The sequence below is a fragment of the Colletotrichum costaricense genome (genome assembly GCF_030867565.1).
Source record: "Colletotrichum costaricense strain IMI 309622 chromosome Unknown Scaffold_3.1, whole genome shotgun sequence".
In the NCBI taxonomy this organism is placed as follows: domain Eukaryota; kingdom Fungi; phylum Ascomycota; class Sordariomycetes; order Glomerellales; family Glomerellaceae; genus Colletotrichum; species Colletotrichum costaricense.
The window spans coordinates 3,050,606-3,074,041 of record NW_026848232.1 but is presented as its reverse complement, the minus strand read 5'-3'; the positions used below and the strand labels follow the sequence as shown (position 1 = coordinate 3,074,041).

General features: G+C 54.2%; 8 protein-coding genes across 8 annotated transcripts; 3 read left to right on the top strand and 5 right to left on the bottom strand.

The window, feature by feature from the left end:
- Positions 1-726: 726 nt before the first annotated feature.
- On the bottom strand, positions 727-1,026 carry CCOS01_03857 (uncharacterized protein; the record flags this gene model as incomplete). The annotated part of the gene is made up of 1 exon (XM_060452040.1): positions 727-1,026. One exon carries the CDS (start codon positions 1,024-1,026, stop codon positions 727-729), a length of 300 nt encoding a protein of 99 aa, XP_060318305.1.
- A 2,763-nt stretch (positions 1,027-3,789) lies between these two features.
- CCOS01_03856 (FAD binding domain-containing protein) lies at positions 3,790-5,641 on the top strand (the record flags this gene model as incomplete). Its single annotated transcript, XM_060452039.1, has 3 exons — positions 3,790-4,061; positions 4,119-4,319; positions 4,387-5,641. 3 exons carry the CDS (start codon positions 3,790-3,792, stop codon positions 5,639-5,641), a joined length of 1,728 nt encoding a protein of 575 aa, XP_060318304.1.
- Positions 5,642-7,733: 2,092 nt separating this feature from the next.
- CCOS01_03855 (uncharacterized protein) lies at positions 7,734-9,346 on the bottom strand (the record flags this gene model as incomplete). The annotated part of the gene is made up of 5 exons (XM_060452038.1): positions 7,734-7,955; positions 8,006-8,409; positions 8,466-9,003; positions 9,079-9,106; positions 9,168-9,346. 5 exons carry the CDS (start codon positions 9,344-9,346, stop codon positions 7,734-7,736), a joined length of 1,371 nt encoding a protein of 456 aa, XP_060318303.1.
- Positions 9,347-10,777: 1,431 nt separating this feature from the next.
- Positions 10,778-11,180, bottom strand: CCOS01_03854 (uncharacterized protein; the record flags this gene model as incomplete). Its single annotated transcript, XM_060452037.1, has 4 exons — positions 10,778-10,804; positions 10,871-10,952; positions 11,016-11,035; positions 11,085-11,180. The coding sequence occupies 4 exons, from the start codon at positions 11,178-11,180 to the stop codon at positions 10,778-10,780; spliced, it is 225 nt and encodes a 74-aa protein (XP_060318302.1).
- Positions 11,181-11,516: 336 nt separating this feature from the next.
- Positions 11,517-12,106, top strand: CCOS01_03853 (prefoldin subunit; the record flags this gene model as incomplete). The annotated part of the gene is made up of 4 exons (XM_060452036.1): positions 11,517-11,534; positions 11,588-11,719; positions 11,784-11,851; positions 11,914-12,106. The coding sequence occupies 4 exons, from the start codon at positions 11,517-11,519 to the stop codon at positions 12,104-12,106; spliced, it is 411 nt and encodes a 136-aa protein (XP_060318301.1).
- A 939-nt stretch (positions 12,107-13,045) lies between these two features.
- CCOS01_03852 (major facilitator superfamily transporter) lies at positions 13,046-14,915 on the top strand (the record flags this gene model as incomplete). Its single annotated transcript, XM_060452035.1, has 4 exons — positions 13,046-13,103; positions 13,157-13,353; positions 13,405-13,818; positions 13,881-14,915. 4 exons carry the CDS (start codon positions 13,046-13,048, stop codon positions 14,913-14,915), a joined length of 1,704 nt encoding a protein of 567 aa, XP_060318300.1.
- Positions 14,916-18,509: 3,594 nt separating this feature from the next.
- Positions 18,510-19,595, bottom strand: CCOS01_03851 (uncharacterized protein; the record flags this gene model as incomplete). The annotated part of the gene is made up of 1 exon (XM_060452034.1): positions 18,510-19,595. One exon carries the CDS (start codon positions 19,593-19,595, stop codon positions 18,510-18,512), a length of 1,086 nt encoding a protein of 361 aa, XP_060318299.1.
- Positions 19,596-20,290: 695 nt separating this feature from the next.
- On the bottom strand, positions 20,291-20,416 carry CCOS01_03850 (uncharacterized protein; the record flags this gene model as incomplete). The annotated part of the gene is made up of 1 exon (XM_060452033.1): positions 20,291-20,416. The coding sequence occupies one exon, from the start codon at positions 20,414-20,416 to the stop codon at positions 20,291-20,293; it is 126 nt and encodes a 41-aa protein (XP_060318298.1).
- Between the last annotated feature and the right edge of the window lie 3,020 nt (positions 20,417-23,436).

Below are 23,436 nucleotides of genomic sequence, written 5' to 3'. Positions count from 1 at the left end.
AGAGGTTCGATTGGACATCTTGACAGAATTCAAAAACTCAAAAACAACAGGAGCCGACCGAGGGTCAAACACCGGAGCCCAAATAGCACCGGAACATCACGGACTAAACAAGACTTCACGACATTCATCCCTCGGTTATCAGACTCGATACTTGTTGTTAGAATGGGATGACAGTAGACTCCTCATAAGGTCTGCGGAGGCGGGCTGCTGGGTATCCAGTGATTCAGGCAATGAGTGCGTATTATCCCCCAGTATTCCTCGTGCATCAGGAGGACCCCGGCTGCTCATCGTCCACTGTCTCAAGTCCTAATGAATAAAACAGAAGATAGATATAAAGAAACGGCATGTCTAGACTCACTTAAACTCCAGGCAGTGCCTGGGAACCACTGTGTTTTCAATAAAACTCACGCCAAGTCTATCCCTAACTCTCAAACCACTCTGCGCCTCCTTTGCAAATGTTTAATGCCGCAAGAGAAAACATACACTGAGTCCCGAGTCCGGCATATCGTTTCCATTCGGACATGGCAGTTCACCGACAGCGAAGACGTACCTGAGACGTTCTCAGGGTTCATCCACCGGCAACCACATCTGAATTGGGGTCTAGTCGCCGGGGACAAACTCTCTGCCGGCGGCCGACCCTGCCCAAGTAAACGGTGACAGCCGACAGCCGGCAGCGGCATCGTGATAAGCCTCAGCCGTTATGTATCTCTCCGAGTCGGTGGCGCGCTAGCCTACTCGGTCGTGGACCGCGTATTCCTCAAAGTAGCATTCAGTGAACACGACCTCGGAATCTGGAGATTTGTCCACGTGAGAATGATTGCCACCGCCAGGCCTCTCCGGGATCTGTGGATTGTCCTGCAATGCAACACAGTCTAGAGACTTGGCAAACACCGATAGACCCGGGCCATGGCGACGGACAATAGCTGCAAGATACGGATTGAGGAGGACGACAATAGGCAGAGCCGCACATCTTCCTTCCCGAAGGAGACAGAAGAACAGAGCAAAAGGAGCATAGGACGTATCCATAGATAAAAAGGCCTCCACCATCGGAATATAGACACATGTACGGATAGACATGGGAGGAAGTTGCGTCAGCCTCCTAGGCTCTCCCCGTACTAGTCTATACTACTCCTCTATTGTCTTTTGAAGACTCCAGCAAACTAACGTTGCGCACGAGCTTCGAAAGAAGACTTGATCCCCGAGATGATCCCGGCGCAGACATCCCCATCCGAATCCACCGGTTCGCCTCCCGGCGCCTCACCCCGTTGGCACCAGCACGTGTTGGCGCCAAAGTGGAATTGCAGAACATGTTGGCGTGATGGCAAGCAAGGTATTGGTATTCCGTAAGCAAACACAAACGCCGAAAGAGAAAAAAAGAAGAGAGGTAAGACTGGGTTCGAGCTGCTGGCATGCTGGCTGTTGTTCTTCTGCAACGTTCAGAGGCGCAGCGGGAAGATGCCAGGTTCGGCACTCTTCCGAAGCTAAGAGATTCGCTGCTTCGCATAGGGTTGCGGTTGGATCCCCCCAACTGCCTGCCCCCTCTCACTGAGCCTTTGCGGGGCTGTTGGACGTTGGATGTTGGACTCGACGACCTACATCAGAGACTTCTTTGGAATATATCGCCGAAGTTTTATGGGCGCATGGTTCGATGTCGCCACATGCGACGTTGGCACAACGTGCCAGCCTGCCAAAATACCCCCCTTACCTTTGCGTCTTTTCCGTCCTTTGTCTCCGAGGCTAGTGAGTGACATCGCGGGCCCCCTTGGAACGGTGGGACGGTCTGGCTAAGAGAACTAAACTTTGGTCTTCGCGGGAGAGGGCCGTTGAGAAGCTTGAACTGGCCACAAACGCCGCACCTAAATCCTGATGAGAAACACAACGGCGGCGCTAGTGGCTGATGCTATTGAGCGGACACCACGGAGAAATAGCGTTTTAGACAAAAACGAATGGCTGCCGTAACGGCGTTTCTGTGTTTGCTACCTCATGCGGTTGTGTGGCGTGGTTCCTCACGGGAGAGGCGGCAAACTATTGTTTTCTGCTCCGGCAGATTCGATCTTATTTAGTTTGTTGGAACTCGGTTGTTGTTGGTTTTCGCACAATGGTGTGTCTGCCTTTGCCCAAAGAGGGAACAAGTCCATCCAACCATTGTAAAAAGAAGGAAAGACGACAAGAGATTTCTTGATCGATGAATGCCGTCAGTCCCCCACACTGGCACACTCGGAGCGCGTGCTATGTATGCATGTCTTAGCTGACGCTTTGTTCTTTCAACTCAAAATAGACGGCGTTCTCAACCTAGCGAGTCAAGTCAACACAGACACCACCAAAATTTCATTCGTGTCAGTGTTTATACGAATCAGCGGGCGTTCATCCGTACTCAATCAGCGTAGGGCAGAAAAAGAACAGGTCCCATCAGCCCTTCCCGTTGATCCCAACTTCCACACAACGTCAAGGACACGCGACGGCCCCCATCGTCCAATTGTCCGCCAGTGATGTAGTAACGGAACCGGCATCAGGGCCTGTGCTGCAGGAACAGAGAGAGCGAGCACGCGCAAAAGGGCATGGAGACCCGGATTGCAGGTGCGAAGGATCCCAGATCAAGGGGAAATACAGGGGCTTCTTGGGTTCTCCGTCGGACCTCGACTGGTCCAGTAGGGGAACACTGATCATCGGGGCCGAGGCAAACTCCACGAGTTCACAACACCTAGCGCCAACAGGGGGGTGAGGCCCATACGGATACGTTGACCCGTTGATTAGGTTCCTCGCACTCGGTCGCAATCACTTCGCATTCACACTGAGTTTGTGTGTAGAGTTGAGAAGTGCCAGAGTAAGCGGTTTGTGCTGTCATCCTGTTTGTTCATCCCATTCCAGCCGCTTTGACCAGCACCCCCGGCAGTTTGCGAGATTCGAATTTCATGCAAAAGTCAATACTTCGTCAACTTTCTTCCACATCCCCTTCCAGAAGCCTGCCGCAATCGAACGACAGATTACGCACGTCTCATTTCCCTCTTCTGACATCTAAGCCCCCGTCTTCTTTCTTCGGCTTCGGAGGACTCCCGGACGGGTGCCAATTCTTCTTGTCCTACGCAACAGAACCTCGTGTCGATCCCCGTGGTCAAAGCAGAAGAGCGGACGAGAAGTAAGTGCAAGGTGTGGATGGCACACAACTGCCCTGGTCCATGCCTCGCTTCAAGCCTCATGGAATCAAGGAGAGAGTGTGTGTGAGTCTGTGAGAGACTCTGCGAAAGAGAGGGCAAAAGAGAGAGCAAAGGCTGAAGGGGGGGCTCCGCATCTACCCCGTAGCCACCACACTATCCCGGAGCATGCTGCCCAAAGGGGGATAATCCCAGCAACGGGCCCCAGGCGTGTCGTGGGAGGAGAACTCTCGACTCCTCGACTCTCGACACACACTCACGCTGCTCCTCACACACTACCCAGTAGAAGGGAGATTGACATCCATTACCCGCCCCCATGCCTCAAGCACCATGTTCAAGCACCATGCCTCAAGCAACACAGCCCGCCTAGCAGGGCCAGGAAAGCTCGCCGTCGCGCCGTAAACAGATCCCTGGTCATTCACGACCTGTCTCTCGATTCTCCAATGCAGTTTGCTTCTCCTCAATATAAAGACTCTCCATCATGGCCCTCCCACTTGATGAACTCGTCAGGAGTCTTCCCTGCAGCCTAGTCATTCTTTAATATCCCCCTCGGGTCGGCCATCCCCTTCCCGTCCCCTTCCTCAAGGCTCCAAGACTTTCCTCCGTTCCGCTCCTTTCTCTCTTCAGCCCTGTCAAGATGAAGTCCTCCGCCGTCATCGCAACGGCGACCCTGGCCGCCGCGCCCTTCGCTGCCGCGGGCCTTCTCCCCAAGCGCGTCGAGAATGCTACGTGCCGCTCCCTCCCCGGCGACGCCAGCTGGCCCGCCACGACGGCTTGGGATACCCTCAACACCACTGTCAGCGGCAAGCTCATCGCCACCGTGCCCATTGGCTCCGTGTGTCACGACCCCAACTACGATGAGGCTGCCTGCACGGCGCTGCAAAACTCGTGGACTCTTCCCGAGACTCAGTAAGCTCATACTTGATCTCTCAAGTTATGCGGAATATCGACTAACAAACCCCCCAGCTTCCCCTCCTCCTCTTCCGTGATGCAGAGCTACTTCGCCAACCAGTCCTGCGACCCCTTCACGGATCGCACGCTTCCGTGTCTGCTCGGAAACTACGTCAACTATGCTGTCGAGGTGACATCTGCCCAAGATGTTGTCGAGACCATCAACTTTGCGCGGGAGAACAACATCAGATTCCTCGTCCGCAACACGGGTCATGAGTAAGTCTCATCCGCACCTATAAGCGCCATCCCGCCCACAAAGCATTATCGCTAACCAACGACTCAGCCATCTTGGCCGCTCAACCGGTGCCGGAGCCCTCGCGGCATGGACCCACAAACTCAAGGAGATCACCGTGACCACTTGGTCCGATGACCTCTGGTCCGGCCCCGCAATCAAGATGGGCGCCGGCGTTCTCGGCTATGAACTCACCGAGGCCGGCAAGACCGCCGGCCTCGTCGTCGTCGGCGGCGAATGTCCCACCGTCGGTCCCGCCGGAGGCTACATCCAGGGCGGTGGCCATTCGGCCCTCACCACCAACTTTGGTATGGCCGCCGACCAGGCGCTCGAGTACGAGGTCGTCACCGCTGACGGCAAGATCGTCACCGCCTCCCGCACGGAGAACGCGGACCTCTTCTGGGCCCTCAGTGGCGGCGGCCCCGGAACCTTCGGCGTCGTTACCGCCGTCACCGTCCGCGCATACCCCGACGCCACCATCGGCGGCGTTGGTCTCCAGACTGCTGCTTCGTACACCACCCAAGAGAAGTGGTGGCAGATGCTCGACGCCTTCCACTCCCTCCTCCCCGGCATGACCGACCAGGGCGCCATGGTCGTCTTCCTCTACAGCAGCAGCGTCTTCGCCATCAACCCTCTCACGGCTTACAACAAGACGGCCGAGGAGGCAAAGACCATCCTCCAGCCCTTCCTCGACGTCCTCGCCAACCTCTCCATCCCCTACTCTTCCGCCGCCACAAACTACTCGAGCTACCGCGACCACTACGACAAGTGGATGGGTCCCCTCCCCTACGGCCACGTCGAGGTCGAGTCCTACAACTTTGGCTCCCGCCTCGTGCCTCGCTCCGTCCTAACAGACACCACCGCCCGCGCGGCCTACGTCTCAGCCATCCGCTACGGCGCTGACAACCACGGCGTCCTCTCCGCCGGCGTGGCCCTCAACGCCACGGCGCCCGCGGGCGTCGACAACGCCGTGAACCCGCACTTCCGCAAGGCCGCCATCCACGTGCAGTACTCGACGGCGTGGAGCAACGACCCGGCCGACTGGGAGAAGATGAAGGCGGACCAGAAGACCATGACGGAAGAAATCATCCCGCCCATCGAGGCCGCGACGCCCGGGTCCGGAAACTACGTCAACGAGGCCGACTTCAACATCCCCGACTGGAAGGAGAAGTTCTTTGGCGGCAACTATGACAAGTTGCTCACCATCAAGACCAAGTGGGACCCCTCGGGCGTGTTTTACGCGCTCAAGACGGTCGGTAGCGACAAGTGGAATGTTGCTGCTGATGGCCGCATGTGCCGTGCGTGATTGTCTTTTTGATAATGAGGTTTTTTGGAAATCAAGCGTCTAGGAGTTTTGTGAGGGCTTATGAGTACATACACATCTAATACAGACAAGGGCACCGTATAAGTGACCTCTTTTTCTGGTTCAATCCGTTTGTTCCGAGTCAAGTACGTGGTGATTAATAGTCGGTGATGCGTTCCAAATTGGACACCCATGATGTTCATAGCCCGATCTAATTGGGGCCATCACAGTCTTGAGCTCATTCTCGGCCACAACACCACCGAGTCTCAACGTCAATGATGTCCAAAACCTGACCCCCAATCAAGCCTCCGTTCATCGCCATCGAGCCTGATTCTCCTCATCTGTGATTACGTGAGGGCCGCTCATCCCCTCCCCTGTCCCCCTACCTATCTCTGGCGGTCCCGAGATGCATAAGCACCCCCCACAACCAATGCATTAAGGCGCCGGTCACCTTTGGTTCGCCTTGTAAGTTGTGAGTAAGATGCGCCTCCAGAGTCAGCATCAATGGGAACGGTGAGGCAACGGGCACTCCACCCTTTCCGTTTCTGCCTGGAGCCAGGTGAGAATGTCGGTATGCTTAACAGCATCGCGGTCTCCACTCCGACCTCTCCAAACTCTCGGCACCGGCAGCCTTACCAGGCGTTGTGGGGAAGGGGAGAGTTTGCTGACATGACGATCACGGACCAAAACTAGGTGTGTATCATCGGCTGAAGCGGCTCTACACAAGATCATCATGTAGGTACACGTACATAAGTAGTCAAGAGGAAACAAAAGAAGCACAGAAATCCTTCTTGCATATTTCCTCCAATCTCGAGGATTGATATCAGCGCACCGCATCTCGGCCAAGCAACACCACATGCACATCAACATGGACTGCAACTCATTCCTTCCCTCTTACACTTCAAACCTGTCTGCATCTCTCACCCGGCGCCTATGTGCCCGCTGCCTCGAGCCGTACGAGTCCCAGCACGTCTGTCACCAGTCCCAGAAACCCCATATGCCGAGTAACGGCTTGATGTACGGTCAGTGACGAAGTGGGATTGATACGTACGATGCCGGCAAATTCCTCGCCAGTCTCAACGTTGGCTAATATGCGACTAGCTGCGAAATCCGATGAGATGGGGAAGGATGAGTCGATGAGAGCATTTTTGAGGTTATTCTACGCTTAGGAGTTCTTATCATTTTCAAGTGTAATAATAGGAAGACTGTCAAGGTACCAGGTGTCTAACAACATGCGAATTCCCTCCTTGGTATTCTAAGAAAGAAAAAAGAGATACTGTACTTCAGTTTACATGTTTTGACATGCCATATAATAGACGACCTTACTGAGTGGATTCATAGCTCTAATACTAAGCTATCAAGTAAATAAAGCTCAGCGTTGCACTTGGCCACATTTACGCTTGTTTCCAGCCTTCAGAGACGAGAGATACGTCCGCTGCTCATGTTGTGGAAGCCCACCCAAGGGGCCCGAGTATCCAAAGGTGCTTTCTCATCACTCGTCGAGATTTCGAGTAGCTTCGAATAGCGAGCTGTCAATTGAGTAAAGCGATGGGATGATACTGTGACACCCTTGGCTTCGTTGGCCTGCCATGGTATGTCAAGCCTCAAGAGCAAACTGACAAGGGCCTCATTGGTCTTTGAGTAGTTGTGCAGTTCCCAATTGCGTCTTTGTTTGGTAAGGATTATATTCTAACATCGTTATCATGAGTTTTGTCTGATGAGCACTCGTAGGGTCTCATGATTTTTGGGTATTAATGTCTCATTCCGTATGTTTTTTTGTATACCGGCCCCGAAAGTCATGCTGTGTATTGTACAAGCGTAAGCCACGCAACCCAACACCGCCAGCCATGCCAACCGCCCAGAAACCAGAACAGGGGATCCGAATGCCTTGATTGTTCATTAAACAACATCCCTTACCCATCCATTCCTTTACCAGCCTTGACACCTATCAAAGCCATTGTAGTAAATCACGTTGCGAAGGGCGTCGCCATGCCCCAGTCGTAATGCGCCGTCGCGTAACGCGCGACGCCGCGTAGGAATTGAGCCTACCCAATGACCGCTGAGAGGCCAGAGAACGCCGCTGGACAGAGCGTCTCTATGACTCTTCAGTCCGACGGGGTCCACGCTGAGAGATGGAGCCGCCGCGAGGGCCGCCACGTCCTCCCCGGCCACGGCCATCGCCACGGTGTCCACGACCGCCGCGCCACTCACCACGACCACGTCCGCGGTAGCCTCCCTCACGATCGCCACGGCCCCGGTTGCGGCCCTGGACCTGGTGGAAGCCGTCGTTGGGGTCGGCAGCAGCGGGAGCAGGGGTCTAGGTACAGTCAGTCTCTCGTTCAGTCATCACAGCTCACTTGAACGTACCTCGGGCTGGATCTCGTGGTGCTCGGGCTGGTCATCGGCCCAAGACTGGGTGTTGGAAACGGCAGCGGGGGTAGCCTCGACGCCAGTCTCGGTCTCTGCAGGATCGCGGGGAACGGAAACCCATTCCTGAGAAAGCGACATGCTGTTGTCGGCCGACTGGTCCCACTTCTCGCCGGCGGCGTTACCGGCGCCACTACCGATGTTGGCGTTAGTGGGGGTCTCGGTGGCCGCCTCCTCGGTCTGGCTGTTGGTGATGGCAGCATCGCCAGCCTCGATCTCGTTCACGGTAGCGTTGGCAATGGTCGGATCGGTAACGGCTTCGGTCGCAGCGGTCTCGGTCTCGGCGGGCGCAAGCTCGTCATAAGGAGACTTGTAGGCCTTGGCAGCTGCCTTGACTTGGCCGACTAGGTATAAAAGGTCAGTATGGGATGTACTATCGAGATGTGAGAAAAAAGCTTACAGGTTGTCTCGAGTAGCTCGCCATTGACGCTGTACGTCTGCTCTTCGGCGCCGTCAATCAGCTTGAGCATGGTGGCGACGGCACTGTCGTCACCCGTGTAGATGGCGAGAAGAACACCCTCCAGGGCCTTGTTCTCCTCGTTGCTCTGGTCGGCATCCTCGGAGCGGCGGGCGGCAGCGAGACGAAGGAATTGTGACAGGGTGAGGAGCTTGCTGTTGATGCTCTTGCTAGAATCACCCTCCTGCTGGGCCTGCTGAGCCTTCACCTCGGCGACGGCGGCGGCCTTCTCCTTCTCCAGCTTCTCGGCAAAGGACTTCTCAAGCTCTGCCTTCTCAGCAGTAGCACGAGTGCGGTACTCCTGGTCGATCTTCTTGTACTGGGCCATCTGCTCCTCGTACTGTGAGATCTGGGCCTGCAGGGCAGGTTTCTTGAGGTACTGCGCCTTCTGGTCGGCATTGATAATGCGAGCAGCGACGAGGTCGTCGAGGGACTTGCCAGCGTTCTCGGCAATCAGGTTGTCGATCTTTGAGGCATTGGTCTGGTGGGTGGGAAGTTAGTTGATGAACCTTGCCACAGAGAGGGGTAAGTGTGAAGGTATAGGGTAGGCACGGACAAGCTTCTTGGTGGTGTTGCGAATGTTCCTACGGAGCGCGATTAGCATACGAGCAATAGGAGAAGCTTCAGTCGTTGATTTCCACCTACTTCTGGATCTCGCGAATGTAGGCAGTCTCGCCGGACTCGTCGGAGGCGTCAGCCTTCTCTGGGGCAGGAGAGGCAGTAGGAGCAGGGGACTCGGTGCGCTCGGCGGCCTTGGCCTTCTTCTTCTTGGCTGACTTGGATTCGGCTGAGACCGCGGGGTTCTGAACGGGAGAGGCGGCCATGCTGAAGCTTGTGGGAGGAGCGCAGTCAACAGGGTCGAGGTCGCGTGAGCTTGGATGGGAATTTTCCAGAGGTGGTGGTGGCCAGCTACAGGCAGAGAGCGCGCAGGTGGGAGGCAAGTAAACAAACTTGTGTAGAGTGAGGTAAGATGGGATGTACAATCGTAGGAGGAAGGTCCTAGGATCGAAGAAAAATACTCAGAGGAGAGGCGTTTGTGATGGGGGGGAAAGGTGAAGTTATTGTGAAGAGGTGGATGTGCAGGTTTTGGACGGATCAAATTTGGAGGTTCACGGAAGATGACACTCCAGCTCATAGACGGCAGGCAGGCACGTAGCTCGGGGCCAGAGTGCAGCTCAGTGGAGGGGACACTGTCGGCCGGGAGAAGCTGAGGTCCCGGGGTCGAGTACCTTTTCGGTGGGGGGTTTTCAGGCGTTCAGGCGGTGATCCAACCTAGGAGTGGGTTCCCAGGAGCTGAGGAGCCGGAAGCATCCCTGCCGCCAGGCTGGTTTTCGCCTTAAGTTCCCCTTCCCTTCCCCTAAAAACCCCTGCCTCCACTCCTACCCGCCGGGGTTCTAGAACTGGTCAGAAGAAAAGGTACATTCACTTGTACTGAGATGGGAGACCCATGGAGCATTTAGGTTGGAGGCGCCTCAGGTCTTCGAGACTGCATGTTTCGGGTTCAATGGTTGGCATGTTTTATCTGTCATGTTTCTCGCCTACATGCTGTCCTGCCAACCTGATTACATCTCAGTAAGGTGCTCTAGGGCTTTTTTGCAAGAGTGATAGAAATTCATCGTTCCACATCTCGCGGCACCATCTTCTGTACCTTGTGCTCCTAGCCTTCCCTGCTCGGATGACGTACCAGGCAGGGCATCTCAGCCTTGTCTGGGACTAGCCGTCGCTCTCTCACGGGAATTATCTATGGATATACGGTAAGCTGTACGCCGTACTCATGCGCCAGACTCCCATAGTGACTAGGCCGCGAGCATCACCACCCGCACCCACCAATAGCAAAGAATCTATCCATGGAAACATACTATGTCGCCATTGATCATAGTGTCGTGGTCATCCAAACGTTGACGCGGCTCAGGCCGGTGCTGCTCAGATGAAGGAGCCACTGAACACCTGCGCCCTGCTCCTCCAACCTTTGCGTGCCGCCTCAATGCACGAGACGGTAGCCTGCATGAATCGAGCCTCTGTTCTGTCGCAGACCAGCGCCTAAACCTCGAGGTCGATTCCATCTTTTGCATAGCCCTTCTATACCAGATATGATATGTTGTTGCTGGTCGCCATGTTACACCAACGGAATCGCATTCGGGCGTATTCGACCACGCTAATGGCATCGACGGCCCCGGGTCGCGAAGTAGATGAGTGCTGTGTACTCCGTAAGTATCGAGTAATTTCTGGAGTTTCGATATCGATGAACTGGAAAATCAACCTCGGAACTTGGTGAGAGTGTCCTGCATAATCCAATGTTAGCCTCACCATGTAATCAGACTTGCTGTTGATGTGGTTGTACAACGTACCGAAGTCACTTTCTTGACGCTTCGGGCCGTGATGCCTCTTTCACCAGACTTCTTTGACTCGATAGCCGCCTCCTTGACGAGTCTGGTAAGAAGTCAGTATGTATACGTCCCAATGTTCGAGTCAATAACTTACGTCTGCATGAACAGGACGTAGTCGAGGTAGATCTGAGGGCTGGTCAGCAGGGCGTGCCAGGCGCGTCAGTAAGCAACTAACCATGACGTCCACATTCTTGCTCAAGTTGCAGTTCGAATGCGCTTTGATGATCTTTTTGACAGTACCGCGCGGGTATGCCTTTTGACCGGGTGCCATCGCGAGAAAAATGTGCACCGCGGCGAGGACCAAACGTAGTTGAGATTGAAGTCGCGGGAAGGATTGAGGTGTCGCGTGCAAGCTATCGCGGCTCGGTGTGACGTTCCGGTGTGGGGGAGCCCAGAGCTTTTGTTGTGTTTGGCACAGGCCACCAGCGAGAGAGACATTGATTGAACTTCCCCCGAGAATCGAGAGTGGGGCAGTGCATGACCCCTCCGCACTGTGGCGCATTACTGTGACCCTCCTTCTGAGCTTTTTGGGAGCTCCAGTGCTGTCACCGTCACCGACACCATCATCAAACCCACCACGCATCACGTTGCACCACATAGTACCAAGATGTTGTCACGGCGCATGGTATTAACCCTTCACCTTATGGTCTACTGTCTATACTGACACCGTATCTGCAGCTCACCAAGGCGGACGAGGAGTCCGTCGGCGACGAGGTCGAAGTTAGGAGGGAGGACCAAGACAAGATCAACAAGTTCAGCCGTCTGCACCAGCGCGAACTCATAATCGAAGAGGAACTCAAGAACAAGAGCGTTAGTCGTACCTTTATACAATCACCGACAAGCAACCCCATCTAACATCTGTGTGTCGTTGCAGAAAGAAAAGGAAGAGCTCGAGGATCTCAGCACAGAATTGGAGCTTGCGGACGAAGACGAAACAGTACCGTACGCACCTACGAAGGACTCTCGATGACGCACCGAAAGACCATACTGATGCTCGGCCACAGATACAAGATTGGCGACGCTTACTTCCACGTATCGCAACCTCAAGCGATAGAGATGCTCGAGCAGGCATCGACCAAGATCGAGGAGGATGTCGAGGGGTTAGAATCGAAGCTGGAAACGATCAAGGAGGATATGAACCAACTCAAGGTCGAACTGTACGCCAGATTCGGAAAGAGTATCAACCTCGAGACATGAAGAAGTACAATCGAGAAACAAAATTCAACGTCGTCACGCATCGCATCGCCGTTTCGGGTCGCGTACCCTGAGAGAAACACCGGTCAATATCTTATCAAATCGTGGCCAATGAACACTGAGGGGGAACGTTTTTCCGTCGCTGCAGAAGTTGGTGCAACTCGAAGGGATCTGATAAGAGTAGACGCTTTCGGCCGACTCAACTGCCCCCGCGGTGGGTGTGCACCTCAATCTTTGAACAACGCATACCTACTAGGTAGATCCAGTCCTGAGACGCAGCGGCGCATTCCACTAGCGGCGTCGTTTCTTACCGGTGACGGCATAGCTGTCGCTACCTTATGAGTCGTGACGAAGCGCAGCAGTCGATGGCGCTATCGCAAACCCAAATGACCTCTGTGCAGGGGGCAACAAGGGCAGCACCGGGGATGCGGCGGGAAAGCACATCGCCGCGCCGCGGCCGGATAAGCGGCCCTTGAAAACCAAGTGGGTCTTGCGGTTCGGCTCCGATGAGAGTCAATGACAAACCAATAGCGAGACACGCCTTTCCTCCTCGTCTACCGGTACCTACCTAGGTAGCTTGCTGTTTTCCCCCTCCCCTCATCAGCCGTGAACGGGGATAAGGCTTCGTCTCTTGTCTCTTACACCCGGCCACTCAGGAATGCTTCTCGTTTGCTAAATTGTGAAAAAAATATGGTGGGAACGACGACTAGACCGGCTCGATCCACAAGGGTGATCGGCCACATGCAGCATGCAGTCACCGATTTTCGGGCATCTGCGGTTTTGGGGCCATTATTCTTTGGGCCATTATTCATCCATTTCCGTATTTGACGGCCACCCTCACCCACACCTCCCACACTCTGCTCTCTCCTCGTGTCTTCTGAGATGGAACCCAACACAGGAACATAATTACTGTGTGTGCTATTCCGCTGCTCACGGTTCGCCATGCCCGCCCACAGCGAATCCGCAGAAGATGCTACAGATAGTCTGCCTTATTTGCAGCGTGAGCATCCCCATGAACAATACGTTTTGTGACCAAAGTGTAACACTTCATAGGCAATCGATCCTCTCTATCAGAGACGGTGAGGAGGATCGATCAAGATGAAGCACGCCAAAGGTATGAGACTCGTGCCGAAGAGCAGGGTCTGGACGAAAAGAAGATGGCCAGCCCCAACTCATCAAGCGACGAAGATGAGCCAACGATAATATCTTGGGATGACAGTGACCCAGAGAACCCGTACAACTGGTCACATGTACATTGCTCTAGTTTAATATCTACAGATCCAGTCACTAACGAGCTATAGACCAAAAAGTTTCTGATCCTTTGCTTAACCATGATGCAAGTCATCAACAGCACAATGGGCTCGGCCCTCCCATCCAACGCGATACCCTTCATAACCGCCGAATGGGGCATCACAAACGAGCAACAGCAGGTCTTGCCCATTTCCGTCTTTCTCATCGGCTACGTCTTCGGGCCTGTAGTCTGGGCACCTCTCAGCGAGCATCTCGGCAGGAGAATGTTGACCATTGTCACCTTTGTCATGTTCACCATCTGGACCATGGCCTGCGCCCTCGCACCCAACTGGCCTGCGTTTCTCTTCTTCCGCTTCTTCACCGGCGTATTCGCCAGCTCACCCATCGCTATCGTGGCCGGTATCCTCGCAGATATCTACGGTGACACCGAGACCCGCGGCCGTGCCATGACAGCCTTCATGGTCGTAAGTCATCCCTGCAACTTTCCCGGATTTCACTCTCTTGAAGCTTTGCTAAAACCTCGTAGACAACCACATTCGGCCCTCTCTTCGCCCCGATCGTGTCCGGTTTCTGCTCTACGACAATAGGTTGGCGCTGGTCCTTTTGGGTGGCCCTCATCTACGCCGGCCTGACCCTCATCCCGATCCTCCTGCTCCCCGAGACCTACGCGCCCGTCCTGCTCCTCCGACGAGCACGAAAAATACGCAAACTAGACCCCTCCGCCGCCGTCATCGCGCCCCGCGAGATGGAGAGCACAGACTTCAAGCACATCGCAACCGTCGTCCTGACCCGCCCCGTACGCATGATCATCTTCGAGCCCATCGTCAGCTGCACGTGCGCCTACCTGGCCTTAGTATACACAATCTTCTACATGTCCTTCCAGGCCTTCCCCATCATCTTCCAGAAGCTCTACGGTCTCTCACCGGGTGTGGCTGGCCTCGCCTACCTCCCCATAGGCGCCGGCGCTCTGCTAGTGGTGCCCATCTTCATCGGCTGGGAGCAGGGCCATCTCCGCGCGCAACGCAACGGTCACGTATGGGCCAAGCGCGAAGAGTTCCGCCGTCTCCCTTTCGCCTGCGTCGGCGGACCGCTGTTCTTCATCTCTTTGTTCTGGCTGGGCTGGTCTTCCAGAGAAGGCGTCAGCTTCGTCGCGCCCATGCTGGCGGGCATCCCGTTCGGGATGGGCTTCATGCTCATCTTCATCGCCCTTCTCAACTATCTCACCGACGCCTACGAGATCTTTGCTGCCAGCGCTAACGCGGCGGCCTCGACGAGCCGGTCTCTGCTCGCTGTGGTGCTGCCGCTGGCGACGACACGCATGTTTAATAAGCTCGGTATTGCTGGTGCTTGTAGCTTGCTCGGTGGGTTCAGTGCTATCATGTGCATCATCCCCTTCATCTTTATCTGGAAGGGCGAGCAGATTCGAGCGGGATCGCGGTTTTGTATCGCGCTTCAGGAGAGGAAGGCTGAGATGCAGAGAAAGGTTGAGGAGCAGAAGCAGAGGGAGGAAGCGAGGAGGATCAGGTTGAGGGACAGTCCTGCCCGGAAAGAGGAGGTTTGAGTTGTTTCATCAATGAATGAACCGACGAAAGGTTTCTGAGGTCTAGCTATTGAAGTAAGAGATGAAACGTCTACCGAGAGAGAGATGGGAACACTGGCAAGGGAGGCATACACAACCAGAGTGGTTGAAGAGGAGCGTCGAAGACATCCACTGAGTGGTAAAGGGGTACAAACCCTGAGTGAACACGGTCAAATTCTTACGACGGCACCTTTTCTCTGAGCATAGGTCCGTATATCTTGCTTTGAGGGTATCAAGGGAAGAAGAGAAAATGCCCGATGAGGCATGAGCATCACACGACCTGGCCCCTTCTTGGGGTAGGATGAGAGTTGAACATCGCAATGACGATACTCAACCAAAGGCATTAATCTATAACACATAATAAAAATTGCGTCGTACCCCGAACCTGCCGCCTCTCATTGGCTTTATGTGATATTCTTGAATACCGTGTGATAGACGGTGGGCGGCAAGAGCTTATGTGAAGGACGATTCTAACTCGTAACGACGTGGCTTCCTCAAGACTCAATCTTGACTTCGTCGTTGCCTTCCGATATTCCTTATTCCGAGGTTCCCTTGCTGTGATGCGATGTGACGGCCAAAGTTGCTGACAAGACTTTCCTCATATATTTATGTTTTCTTAGAGCATCAAATAGAAAATTCGGTCTTGTTCGAGCAGCCTCTCTGACGGTACAACATAAAGAGATCGATTTATAGACATTAGGTATATGCGCACATATCGCAACAACAAGTCGCTCTATTTCTCTTTGCCTTACTCAAGATTATTGAGGCACACAGGCAGGCTTCGTACTTGACAGTACTTTCCTCTCTCCTCTAATTAATGGAGCGTGGGTGGTAGCCTGGGTAGTAGCTCAGCCCGAAGCTAGGCGCTTGAGTCTGGCCAAAATCCTTGGACAGGTTGGCATATGGCCATGTTGTACGTGGAAGGAAGTGCAGAGAAGCTCGAAGCTGCCCTTCAGCAAAGTCAGCTACTAGAGAGGCTGTTGGTGGAACCCAGCTGTCCGTATTGATGTATTCCAAAGCGTATAAACGTCCAAGAGGGTGAAAGGCTGTGACTCAAAAGCGAGCTTATGAGATTGAGACTCCATGCTTTGGGGACTTCGAAAAACATGCCAACAAACGTCGCCGAGCTGCTCTGTCACCCGATGAGAACAGAGACCTTGGTAACTTCGGGAAGAATACCCGCAATCGCGTGACATCCTTCGCTCATTACACCCTTGAAGTACGCAACCGCCGTTTTTATATTTTTTTCCCACTCAAGCCAGGTACTCATTTTAGCGACTTAACCGCAGGCATAAGGCAAAGACGGGGGCCACGCACTTGGGAGACGTCCTGCGTCATATCAGCGCTGGGAACATGTGCCTATTCGGACCAGCCTTGACACTGCTCATAATAACCTTACCGAGCGGTATTTCTAGACTATCCAATTGAATGGTAAGATTGGAACCCGCGTCAGGGTCTCTCCTTGCATTTTACGAAGTTGTGCTTCTGGTAAGAAAGTTGGTCTGCCAGGTCGGTTCTACATATCTGACTCCTCGCTGACCGGGCCATAGACTGGACACTCTCTATAAAATGGCTCTTTCTTTCTGTGTCAAAGGCGACAAACCACCTGAGATATATGATGCAGCTTCCAACCATCCCTTTCCGATCGATAAAATTGCGCAGCTCGCCCGAAGAACTATCCTCAAGGCGGATGGAGACAAGCTTCGTACCCCGGGGCAGGTCAAACGCTTCCAACGCTATCCTGACCTCCATCTTACCATCACCGGGATATTCTTCAGGAATAATCAGCTGACGTGGTTGAAGTTTGCTGAGTGGCGCGCCGGCAGGATAGAAAGTCATCTAAAGAAGAGTACGGGATATGTATGGATTTTCCGTGGCGGAATTTCAACCATAAGGATTTGATTTGGCGGCCGCGACCGAAATAAAGCGGATGACGATGAATCGTGTTGATATCCATCAATCGCTTAATCACCATTGGGGGTTTAAATACTCTAGCAAAGGGGGCAATCTCTATCCCGATGGATAAAAATTCATTTCAACATCATGGCTGGCAAGGCCTCCAAAGGAGTCAGCCTAGCCGTTAGTTTGACAAAGAGACTTCGCGAAGTCGCTCTTGATGGATTCATTGACCGTGTATATGAAAACTTGGATATAGCAGTCGCGACACATCGCGAGCCACATGCGCAGGCAGCATGTTACGCATCATAACCCAAGAAGGAAGACAGCCGTGGAGTCGACAGGGTTCCGATCGCAAACCAGATCCTCGGCAGGATACACAGCCGAAGTCTCATCTTTGTGCTGAGAAAATCTTGCCCCAGACGTCCGGTATGACTAGTAGACCTCACCTTTACGATACATCACCATCGGACCTCTGCCATATGTCTGTTCCGCCAGAAGAAAGAGAGCCTCAAGAATCTGCGCCATGATTTCGAATGGAACAATCACATGGGTATTACTGCCTCATCTTGAAGAACTTGATACGCGGGGGTAAGTTGGCAAGAGGAAACCAACAAAGCCTCGTAAACCACCAAGAGCTCTCTTAGGCATCGCCAAGGCCCTCCAACAGATCATGATGGCCCAGGATACCAATAGGGTGAAAAGAGCGATAGGAGGGGCCCTAAACAACCTGTTCCTTCCAGTGATTGCTTACTCAGTGACGTTCATTGCTGATGTGCCATCTCAAAACCTCAATTGGCAGACTTGTTAAAGGAAGAGGAACTTGGTACGGTACACAAGCCAAGTCAGGCAAAGGTCCAACGGAGCTGTGGAAAGCGGAGCGTCACGAGGGATGCAGTCCAAGTCCATAAACATCAAGGACACAGAAGTCACAAGTCACTGAACAACAATAAAGTCTCACAAACGCAAGTCACACCTTACGTTCATCTCAAGTTTCACTCGAAGTCGAAAGAGAGTTGAGATAAACTTCCCGTCTCGTTTCAGCAGGCTGCAGCCAGCATACATGACACGGGGGGGGGGGGGGGGAGCGGGAATGTGGAAAAACCGTCTCATTTCAGACCAGGGGGTGTCGGAGACTCAAATCGCACCAAACCTCATCCCCATTTGACTGTTCTCGGTCGAGTATATAAGTATGTACAAAGTAGAAGTGAAAAAAGTTTTCTGGATTTTTTCTTTGAGCAAGAAACAATAGAAAATATATCTCTGTTTGGTCCCCAACGACCCGCTACGCGAATGCAATGATGCCCGTGTTGATCTTTCCCATAAAAAACACACAGAAATGCTTTGGACCACCAGACAAGCAAAAAAGACAACCCCTTCCAATGGACTCGCCATACTAAAAGGTTGTCCGCCCTTTTTCTTTCCCATCTAGACAAAAAAGAACACCACACCAAAAAAAGCAGGCAGGACCGAAGAATAAAGTGCGAGTTGTTTGTATTTTCCCACCCCGGCTTTGTGTTGTTTTGTACAAAAACTTCGCTTTTTTTTCACCCCAAGAAGTGTATACAAGACAAAAAAGTGTAAGAAGGATAAGAATGTGTTTGTTCATGAATCATAGATTCTTCTCATAACCAAATATAGCTTGACATGCGGGGGGGAAATCAAATCTACATCAAACACTTAGAAGAGCTTGTTGGAGCGCTTGTAGTAGCCGGTAGGCTTAGCGGCGCCGGAGGCGGTGCCGTTGGTGGGGTAGGGGGCAACGGTGACGGTGGTGGAAAGAGTGACAACGTCCTCATCGGCGGGGCAGTCATCCTCCTCATCGTCCTCGCCGTCAGCACCGACATCACCAGTGGTGACGGGGGCCTCGGCGGAAGCGGTCTTGCTGGCGCTGGCAGAGGGGGTGGCAGCGGGGGCAGAGCCACCGATGGTAACGTAGACGGTGGAGGCGGGGATGGTGACGGTCACGGCGGAGGGGCAAGCGCACTGGCCGTCGGCACCGAGGGTACCGCTGGGAGAAGCAGACTCGGCGGTCTGGCCGGGGCGCTTGATGGTGACGGTGCGGGTGCCGGTGGAGGTGGCAGTGGTGGTGGTAGTGGGCTCCTCGCCGGCGCCGGTGGCAGAGCCAGTGGGCTTGGTGACGACGATGGTAGACTCAATGGTGGTGGGGATGGCGGTGGTGACGACGGAAGCGGTAGAGCCCTTGCCGACGGTCATGGTCAGGGTCTTGGTAGAGATGATCTGGGTGACGGTGGTCACGACATCGCCATCCTCAGCGGGGCAGTCATCGTCCTCCTCCTCATCGTCGCCGCCAGCGGTAGGGGGGCTGGTGACGGTAGGGTCCTGAGCAGAGTTGGTGACACCAGCGGTGGACAGGGGGATGGAGGGAGCGGCGGTAGGGGTGGTGATGACGGGAGCGGTGCGGGTAGAGCCCTGGAGACCGCCGGTAGAGTGCTGCTGGACCAGAGACTTGGAAAGGCTGGCGGCCTCGGTGACGGGGCAGACAACCTCGGTCAAGACGACGGTGTTGGTGACAACGTAGGTAGAGAGGTCAGAGGCGGAGAGGGTAGCGCTGCGAGCAGGGCAGTTGGTGATGGTAGGGGCGCATGAGGTGACGGTGGCAACCTCGGTGACCTCGACGGTGAGGGTGGTGTAGCCGGCGGGAGCGGTGGTGTTGTCGCGGCGCCAGTGGAAGTGGCGGGGCTGGTAGGCGGAAGCGCTGGCGAGGGAGGCCATGAGGCCAACGGCGGCAATGGAGGACTTCATTTTGATGGTTGTGTATGGGTTGTTTCCAACGACTCTTCAGATATCTCCACGAGGGTAGACGGTTTTGCTTGTTCGGATCGGGGATCGTAAAAGGGGCGAAAGATCAATTTCGCGGGGATGTTTCTCAAAAGTGTTGGCTGCAAGACACAGTTTGCGCAAATGAACGAATGGTATACTCGATAGAGAGCGTGGGTTGAGGCTGAATGAATGGAATGTGTCCGAAGACTGACAACGAAAGACTGTGCGGTGGAGAGAGAAAGGTAGAAAGGGTAGGTGAAAGAGAGGAAGGGCGAGATGATATTTAGAAGGGGAGAGGGAGGTCAGAGTCCTTTTAGCCCGTGGAGCACATGGTGGATGTACATGGGCATAGGGGCATGGGGGTAGGGGAGGGGAGGGGAGCCTAGAGGGACGTGGACTTGTGGATAGGATCGAAATCCTCAAGGCTCGAGGAGGAGGGTGGACTTTGATGGAGGGGGGTGGCCCCGGGTGGGAGCTACATTAGACCGTGGGCCCTTCATCTTGGAGGGTGATGGTCCATCATCCATGGAGTATGAGAGAGAGTCTAGTCTCTACGCAGTACTCCGTAGTGTAGAGATGCCATGGACATTTGGGATTGCAGGTCCAGGGCCCGGTCGAGACCCGTTGCGCTTGCAAGGCAGGCCCAGGTTGCCAGCACAGCGAGGGAACTTTCCCACTTACACTACAAAGTACTCCATCCACAGAGCATACATGGGAGAGAGAGAGAGAGAGAGAGAGAGAAAGAGAAAGAGGGAGCAAGGAACTTTGTCGCGGTTCGGCGGCATAGGCGCATCGCACCGCATTAGGGGTGGACCGACTGGGGCCAAACGCTTGCTTGGCCCGCATGGGATGACATGGATGCCAAGGAAGTGTACCTGACATGGTGAACCATCATCTGTGAGGGTGAGAAGGAGATGGCAGGACGCGCGAGACTAGTCCGGCACCAAGCAAGAGAAGGGTACTCTGTAGAGTTGTGAGTGAGTGGGTGAGTAAGGAAGCGCAGAGTGAGTGAGTGGGCGAGTAGAGGTGAGGGTAAGAGTGAGTGAGTGAGTGAGGGTGTGGTGTGTGAGTGTGTGAGTGTGTGTCGTTGGGAGGAGGCACGGAGTGGAGTGGAGAACCACGGATGTGGTGGGAAAGAAAAAAGGATGACGGCGCCGGGGGGTTCTCAAGGACCCTTGCTCGATGATCCAGGGGGTACGAAGAACCGCTTCCCACCTTAGGAAGCTGGGCTAAGGCAGAGGCGAACCAGCGGCCACCGCACCGCTCGCCGCACAGCCCTCGACTCTTGCATGGGGGCAAGAGATGAAGCCGCCTTTATTTTTCGTCTTCCATCTCGAGGAGTCAAGCGTCAAACCCACAGACGGAGTCCTCTTCATTAAAAGACAGGAGTGAGATGACCCCACCTACGCCGGTGATGACGGCAGCCCGGGTAGTATTCGACAACAACGACGGCAATATGTGAGGGAATATGAGCGGTAGCCGTGATGGATGGACCTGGGTATTGGGTTGTAGTCATGAAAGTCAGTGCTGAGCAGTCATGACGGTGACAACTGTGATGCTGGACTGAAGTGTAAGTGAGAAAGTGTAAGAGTGAGGTATCTAGACAAGGTAGGTACTGCGTAGAGAAGAGAGACCGTTGATGTTGACTCCTTTTCCGACCTTGTTTTTTCAAAGAGGCTTGAGCGATACGTACCGCGCGACGTTGTGTTTCCCCTTTGCCCAAGCAGGGAAAGCCTTCGGAGGCGCCTCCTACCTTACCACCTGTCAGCCCGTGCCGTTGCTATTGCCTCGCCGTGCGCGCCTGCCTGTCGTCCTGGATTTGCCAGTTGTCAGCGCACTTTTTGGTCAGCTTACCCCTGTCGGCCCAACCCCTGCCATCCCGCTCCTCATATGCAGGTACCGCCAAACATGAGACACAAGCGTGGCCAATCGTCCGGATCCACACCGTCCACATCAGCCCGAATCCCAGTCAAGATCGTGGCCACAGGCGCCCCGTCATCCCTGACTCCTAGAGTCACTGTCCAGGATGCGAGGGTCCCTGCGATAAGGTAGGTACCTCACCTTGCTGATCAAATTAATGAAAGATGTGATTGTGGACTCTATGGTCCCATACCTACGGAGCTGGATACGCTGTCATTGCACACTATTCGTACGCAGTATCCGTACAGTACATTCCTACGTATTAGCTGAGAAGGAGAAGAAGAAGCATCAGAGAGCGTGCATTTACTGACTCTTGCTTGCTACCCGGAGCCGTACGGAAGCTTCTTCCATGACCATCTGTACAGTTTCTCTGCAGATGCCAACAGACTACGGCAGTGTTCCGTGCAAACGTGGCTCAGCCCTCTAACCGGTGACCAACTTCTAGATCTCTTGCGGATCCAGTCGGTGGAGAGCGTACCCGTACAAGTAGAGAGATTGATTGCTTCTTGATCATCGATCCCGCGCGGGCTGCTCTTTCCCCCTCGTTGTTGAGCTTGTTCTTAACTTCTTGCATCATGCCGGCTTCGCAGCCTATTCGTACACGTCGGTAGCCGACAGCCCCCCATACTCAGACCTCAACGTCCATCCGTACGCAGTATCCCGGGATGCTCAATTTGCTTTTCATTGAGAGACCATAAAACGGTGGAGATGGCCTGTTGTCTGTTGCCGCTGTCCCGTCCGCGGTGCCGAACCACAGGCATTGTGCCCTGCGCTACACAAGAACGACTCTTCATGCCTTTTTTTTTTTTTTTTATGTACACCAATTGGCAATAAGGCCATGGGCCATCGTATGCTGTACGACATTCAGACGTACGAGCATCCGTCCGTATGCACGGCCGAGTCGTCCCTCGTATGCGCCCAACCCAATCTGTGCGCATATGCAAAGCTTCGGTCGACGGTGACAGGTGCAATAGACCGCTAGCAGACTGACCGACAGTTGGCTCAGGCCCGTATCTGTACGGCGTACCTACTACTACGGAGTACGTGTGTGGTCAATAACACCATCATAAGGCATGTGTCGTATTTTCGGCCTTGCAGACACGGCGATGCAAGTCTCAAAAGTTTTTTTTTACCTCCATCAGAGGCTCAGCCAGCCGACCGTTGCATCAATCTGCCAGATTCTGTTTCCAAATATTCGTAGCTTACCGTTCTTTCCCCTCACATGAAACCCCAGCCATTTCTCACGCTCTGTCCACTCACCGTTCAACTTTCATTGTGATCTAGTCTAGCGCCAACAGTCAGCCAACGGCACATTGCTAAATGCAGCGGTTAAGTCTCGCCCGGCGGCGCCAAACCAGAGTGAGCCACAAAAGGGCTAAAAATGAAAACGCCATGAGAGACTGCCGCTTAGCCGGGGGGTCCGTCTGCTTGACGTGCGGTCTCCTCTCGAGAGAGTCTCCCCGTAGGCCCGTAGCGTCCTGATCCGCTGCGAAACCAACCAACCTACCTCGATGGAGGCGTTTTAGCGACCGACCTTAAACTCACTTAACCTTAGGGTGACCGTTTTGACCCTGCCCATCTTGATGTGACGTGAAGAGACGTGAGACGAACTATCCATAGACGCGCTGAAAGAGAGAGAGAGAGATACTCGTGTAATGCGGTGCTAAATACGTGATGAATGGCGAGCGCGCCGCACGCGCGCGTGCTGTAGCTGACTTTACACTGCCGCCGACTGGAAATATCTGCGACGAAGCGGTAGCCAGTCGATCCCTTTTGCGCCCCTATTCGCATGTGCCCTACACTCCGGCACAGTTGCAACCTGGCGCCGGCCCGCCTCTCACCGCAAATTCTTATCGGGAGCCCTGCCCTACGAAAAAGCCATAGGTGTTGTTTGTTTGCAGTG